General features: G+C 38.5%; 2 protein-coding genes across 2 annotated transcripts; both read right to left on the minus strand.

Moving 5' to 3' along the window:
• Window positions 1–2207: 2207 nt before the first annotated feature.
• LOC140888303 (uncharacterized) lies at window positions 2208–4033 on the minus strand. The gene is made up of 4 exons (XM_073295988.1): window positions 3872–4033; window positions 3558–3685; window positions 2419–3236; window positions 2208–2359 (listed from the first exon to the last, which is right to left on the minus strand). Exons 1-4 carry the CDS (start codon window positions 4031–4033, stop codon window positions 2208–2210), a joined length of 1260 nt encoding a protein of 419 aa, XP_073152089.1.
• A 650-nt stretch (window positions 4034–4683) lies between these two features.
• LOC140888304 (uncharacterized) lies at window positions 4684–5109 on the minus strand. Its single transcript, XM_073295989.1, has one exon. It carries the CDS (start codon window positions 5107–5109, stop codon window positions 4684–4686), a length of 426 nt encoding a protein of 141 aa, XP_073152090.1.
• Between the last annotated feature and the right edge of the window lie 916 nt (window positions 5110–6025).

Here is a 6025-nt window from a genome sequence, read left to right on the forward strand (position 1 = left end):
TAGAAACTATATTAGCCACTTTATTTGGTACATCTCAAAATTTGTCACAAACGCTCAACGAAAATTATTATTACATACAACTAGAAAATTATCTTTACATACTCTAAATAAACATCACTCACTTAAACGTTTCTCCAACCTCACTTTTTTCGGGGGTATTATTGATGATGATAAGGTAAAAATTCTATCAAATCTTTTATTATTTTACAAATATTAAAGAATATTATGCGGATATGCAAAATTCTAGTTTCCATGTACAACAAAATTATATATGAACTAAGACTCGACAGTAATAAATTAAATAAAAGCTCTCAACCCTAATAAATGTATGTTTTTATGATACATTTGTACACACTTTTTAGATTCAGGTTTCATACGCAATTTCAATACCTTTTCTATTGAATATTATACTAACTTGAGTGTCGGAGTGGTTTCATATTCGGGCGGAGTCATCTCACCCTTTGTATGTGATACAATATTTTGAGATCATTCGGTTAAGTTATTGAAGAAATTTATTTGTTAATTATCGGTTCGGTTTGAGATTATAACATGTGAATTTTTTGATCGCATCAAAATTTGTAAAGAACAAAATATTGAAGGTGAAAAAACTTATCTCATTCACAATGAATGTGTACAATATATACAAATATTTCTCCACTCAAATATGGAGCAAATCTTCTTATAATCTCCCAAGAAATCATTCCTACTAAAGTCTTTCCTAACTTAAAATATATGCACCAAGAATAAGAATTTACACAACTAATACAATATTTACATTCCAAAATGATGTCCCAATAAACCCCTCCCCCCCCCCCCCCCCAAGTTGGAGCATGCAGGTTGCGGATGCCCAACTTGCGAAGTAAGAACTCAAATTGTTATTTTCCCTAAAGATATCGGCCAGCTAATCAGATGTTCGAACATAGGTTGGTCGTATAGTATGGTGACGAATCTCATCACGAATAAAATGACAATCAATCTCAATATGTTTCGTCCGCTCATGGAGCACTGGATTTGCAGCGATATGCAATGCTGCTTACTATCACAATGAAGTGGCATTGGATGCGGCTGGTTTATGCCGAGGGTCAACAACAACCTTTTCAAATATTTTAATTCGGATACAGTTGCTGCCATAGACCTGTATTCCGCTTCCGCCGAGGACCAAGACACCGTATGTTGCTTCTTAGTTTTCCAGGAGATTGGTGAAGTCCCAAGTAGGATAAACCATCCTGTCAGAGATCATCGAGTCAGTGGATAGCTCGCCCAATCAGAGTTGCACCATCCAGAAAGCTGCAAATCACAATCCGAACGCAGCAAAATTCCTTGCCCATGATTGCCTTTTAAGTAACGCACCACACACCGAGCGCCTTCCCAATGTTCCATTCGGGTTGTTGCATGAATTGGGCCAGTGTATGCACAAAATAAGATAACTCGGGACGTGTAACTGAGAGGTAAATGAGTCGCCCCACCAAACGCCTGTAAACTTCTAGATTAGAAAAAAATTCTCCATTTGCTAAGGCTAAATTATGATTTTGTTCAAGTGGAAGAGAAGCGGGTTTAGCTCCAAGTAAACCTGCCTCGAAAATGATATCCAAAGCATATTTGCGTTGACACAAGAATAGGCCTTCAGGAATTTGAGCCACATCAATCCCGAGAAAATACTTCAAACCTCCCAGATCCTTCATATGAAAATAGCTGCTCAAATATTCTTTGAAAAGCTGGATGGTCGCATGATCATTACCCGACACAAGAATGTCATCCACATACACAAGAACATTGATTTGGTTCTTGTCTTGGTGCAAGACGAAGAGAGAGTAGTCCGAGTGCGACTGCCTGAATCCGCAAGTTTGCAGGGCAACAACCAATTTAGCAAACTAGCAACGAGGAGCTGGTTTCAAGCCGTACAAACATTTTTTCAAATGACACACCATTCCTGGTTTCTCAAAATCAAACCCAGGGGTCATGTGCATGTATATATCTTCCTCCAAATCTCCATGTAAAAATTCATTGCGCACGTCCATTTGATGAATTTCCCAGTCTTTAGCCACTGCCACGGCGAGGAATGTACGAACCGTGACCATCTTTGCTACTGGCGCAAAGGTCTCATTGTAGTAAATCCCTTCAACTTGCCTATTTCCAAGGATCACCAAGCGAGCCTTATAGCGTTCTAGTGTTCCGTCGGCATTATATTTGATCTTGTACACACATTTTCAACTGATGGCTCGCTTTCCTTGTGGAAGAGGCACCACAGTCCATGTATTATTGTCTTCCAGGGCCATCATCTCTTTATTCATTGCTAACCTCCAATTCACATCCTTGACAGCCTCAACGAAGGAAGTAGGTTCAACACCTGCAGTAATAGCTGCCAAGAAAGCACGGTGTGGCGATAATTCACATAATGTGTTATGGGATAGGGGCTACCTGAGGAGTGCATCTGGATAGGTGAGGTGACCAAGGGACTCACAAAGGGGCTCAACCGTTGCCCTGTGTGTAGGACATAGTCACGCAATCTAGAGGACTGTTGTCGTTCCCGATGACCACGTCCCAAAAATACCTCAGATGCTTGCAATCCCAGTTCCTCGTGCTTGCCCCCCCTCACTAAAGGCAATCCTAGATCTTGTGTAAGATTTTCATTCCCATCAGCCGCGACTTCATCTTCCTCGCTAACAAATTCATCAAAAACAGTAGCATCTAGTATGTTATTGTTTTCCCCAGATTTTTTCATATAGGGAATCTCATGTTCCACAAATATGACATCCCTGGAGACAAAGGATTTTCCGGACTCCAAGTCATACAAGCACCAACCTTGCTTTCCAAAAGGATATCCAATGAAAATACATTTTCTGCTCCGGCTAGCAAATTTATCTCCGCCATGTTTTTGATTATGTGCATAAGCCAAAAATCCAAAAACTCGAATATTTTTATACGAAGGGGTTTGTTCAAACAATATCTCGTATGGTGTTTTCCCTTGTAACAAAGGGTATGGGGTCCGATTAATCAAATATGCAGCTGTCAATACACATTCCCCCCAAAATTCAATAGGTAAATTCGATTGAAAACGCAATGCTCGCGCCACGTTGAGTATGTGACAGTGTTTTCTTTCGACCCTCCCATTTTGTTGTAGAGTTCCAGCACATGAGGTTTGGTGTAGCATCCCATTTGTCACAAAATAATCATGCAAACATGTGAATTCAGTTCCATTATCACTATACACTATTTTCAAAAAATTTCCAAACTGTCTGTGAATCATGGCAAAAACATTTCGAAGAGTGTACCCCACCTCTCATTTATCTTTGAGCAAATAAGTCCATATGCCTTTAGAACAGTCATCAGCAATTGTCAAAAAATAACATGCACCACAAAATTTTGGAATTCGATAGGGTCCCCATAAATCACAATGAATTTTATCAAAAATACTCGAAGCTTTATTTTCACTTGACACAAAGACGTCTTGACATTGTTTTCCTCGAAAACAAATTTCACAATCTGTAATTCTTCTATCACTATCTTTATCAACTACTGGCAATAAACGAAACATTTTGTCAGAAGGATTTCCCAACCTTCGATGCCAAAGATCCAATTCATCTTTCATAGTTGTCCTCAAAGCCATGCTTGACGCCACAACCCACAAGTAATAGAGTCCCTCTCGCAGCTCACCCGTACCAGTCAGCATCCTTGAAGTGCGGTCCTGCATAACACAAAATTTATTAGTGAATTGGATGATGAAATTTGACTCCTTAATCAACTGAGACACTGAAATCAGGTTACACATTAAATTAGGAATATATGACACATTTTTCAGTTCTAACAATTCGTCCAAAACAACACTTCCTTCTTTTGTGGCTTAAGCTTGCTTTCCATCTGGCATCCCCACGGAACAAGGGAGAACTTCCTTGACGTTGCGCAGTGTATCAAGACTTCCTGTCATATGGTGAGAAGCCCCGGTATCAATTATCCATTCCATCATTTTTTGCTTACCATTCAATCTTGATTTCCTTCTTTTTGAGTGTTCAACATATTGATCAATATGCTCCATTGTTCACTGCTCAATCCGCTCAATCCACTTTTATCTTGTTCATTTGGCTGCATTTGAGATGTGCTTCCTTGTGCAGTCACCTGCACCGCATTGGCACGAATCTGTCCAATATGTCCTCTTCCTCTGGATGCAGCAGGTGGTTTTTGCCCTCCTTGTCCACGGCCTGTTCCGTGACAGCTTCCTCGAGGTCGATCGCCCCACCAATCAGGGTAACCGATCAATTGGAAACATGACTCTGCAGTATGTCTATCTCTTTTGCATATCGGACATGGTACACCCTTGTTCCGGGTCTTCATTCTTCCTTTTTAACTTGATGGCGTTTAAACAGCAAACGCCATAGGCTCACTTCGCTGTTCTTTCCAACGAGCAATGCTGCGAACTCTCTCTTCTTGAATAATCATGGCATATGCTTGGTTCTAACATGGCAATGATTCACTACTCAATATATTGAAGCGCGTATTTCCATAGATGGATTCATCTAAACCCATTAAGAATTGATGTAGTCTCTCCTCTTCACGCCTCTTGTCAAGTTCTATGCCAATATTACACTTGCATCCTCCGCATTGGCATGTAGGGTACTGCTCGTAGTTTCCCAACTCTTCCCATATCATCTTCATCTTTCCATAGTAATTCACAATCGTTTGGCCGTGCTATTTACATTCCGCCAACTCAGATTTGAGTTGTTGAATGCGTGGTCCATTCCCAACCGAGAATCGTTCCTTGATGTCATCCCATAGTTCCTTTGCGATCTCCATATGAGTTATAGTTGACCGCAAAGTAGGTTCAATGGTGTTGAGAATCCATGACACCAGCATGGAGTTCACTGTCCACCAATCTTCTTGTTCCGAAGAATCATCTGGTGGCTGCTTCACTGAGCCATTGATGAAGGCAAATTTTTTCTTGGCCCGTAGTGCTGTCCGCATCGCTCGAGCCCATTCGTCATAGTTCTCGCCTTTCAGCTGAACTTGCGTGATAATATTTCCTGGATTATCATTGGTCGATAGATGATATTTCGATGTTTTATTTTCTGTCGCAACACTCTCCTTCTTATTTTCATTGCCATCAGTCTTAGTCATGGCTCTGGTACCATGTAAAGAAAAAAATATTGAAGGTGAAAAAACTTATCTCATTCACAATGAACGTGTACAATATATACAAATATTTCTCCACTCAAATATGGAGCAAATCTTCTTAGAATCTCCCAAGAAACCATTCATGCTAAAGTCTTTTCTAACTTAAAATATATGCACCAAGAATAAGAATTTACACAGCTAATACAATATTTACATTCCAAAATTATGTCCCAATAAAATTGATTCATCTATTTTTCATAATGATCACTGGGGGAGCTATGTGTATCTCCACTCGGGCTTTAGCCCAGGTGGAATTTTTTTTAAAAATTTTTTATATATGATTTTGAATAAATTTGGATTGATGTGTTATTAGCCCGGGTAGCTCAATTAAAAAAATTAATGCATTGGAGGGCTTAAAATTCTAGTCCGGGTAAATTCATAATCCTGGTTCCGCCATTGATAATGATGATAAAAATGTAGTTCGAACTTCAACTGTAAGTGATTGAATTATGAAGATAGTGTAAAACTGTAAATAATATTAAAATTTAATTATTAACATAAAAAATAAGAATCAGGAGAATTGTTTTCCTTGAGTATTGTTGATTCTGAAAACTGATAAAGATATTTGAAAAATTTTAGTTGAAACAAATGATCTAAATATAAATAATTTTGTTGTGTTTCAAAAGCTATATTAATAAATTAAAAATTGTAAGGTTTGGACAGTCTAAAATCACAGAAATACCAGAAATAACTTTTTTACTTTAAGAGTTTTTGTTATCTTTCAGTGTTGTCGACACTTCAAAAAAATAATATGCAGCAAAATAAATAAATAACAGTAAATAACACAAAGGTATTTATGCACAAGTATTAAATACTTGTGCGATGCCTCATGGAGAAATAATCACTAGAAAATCAAACC

This window comes from Henckelia pumila, chromosome 3 (assembly GCF_033568475.1).
Source record: "Henckelia pumila isolate YLH828 chromosome 3, ASM3356847v2, whole genome shotgun sequence".
In the NCBI taxonomy this organism is placed as follows: Eukaryota; Viridiplantae; Streptophyta; class Magnoliopsida; order Lamiales; family Gesneriaceae; genus Henckelia; species Henckelia pumila.

Excerpts from the sequence above, each read along its gene's own strand:
- LOC140888303 (XM_073295988.1), bottom strand. The coding sequence starts at position 4,033 with ATGGAGCATATTGATCAATATGTTGAACACTCAAAAAGAAGGAAATCA. Across the intron at positions 3,237-3,557 it reads TTGGATCTTTGGCATCGAAG|ACAGTTTGGAAATTTTTTGA; the intron begins GTTGGGAAATCC and ends CATGATTCACAG. Across the intron at positions 2,360-2,418 it reads TATCCAGATGCACTCCTCAG|CTATTACTGCAGGTGTTGAA; the intron begins GTAGCCCCTATC and ends CTTTCTTGGCAG.
- LOC140888304 (XM_073295989.1), bottom strand. The coding sequence starts at position 5,109 with ATGACTAAGACTGATGGCAATGAAAATAAGAAGGAGAGTGTTGCGACA.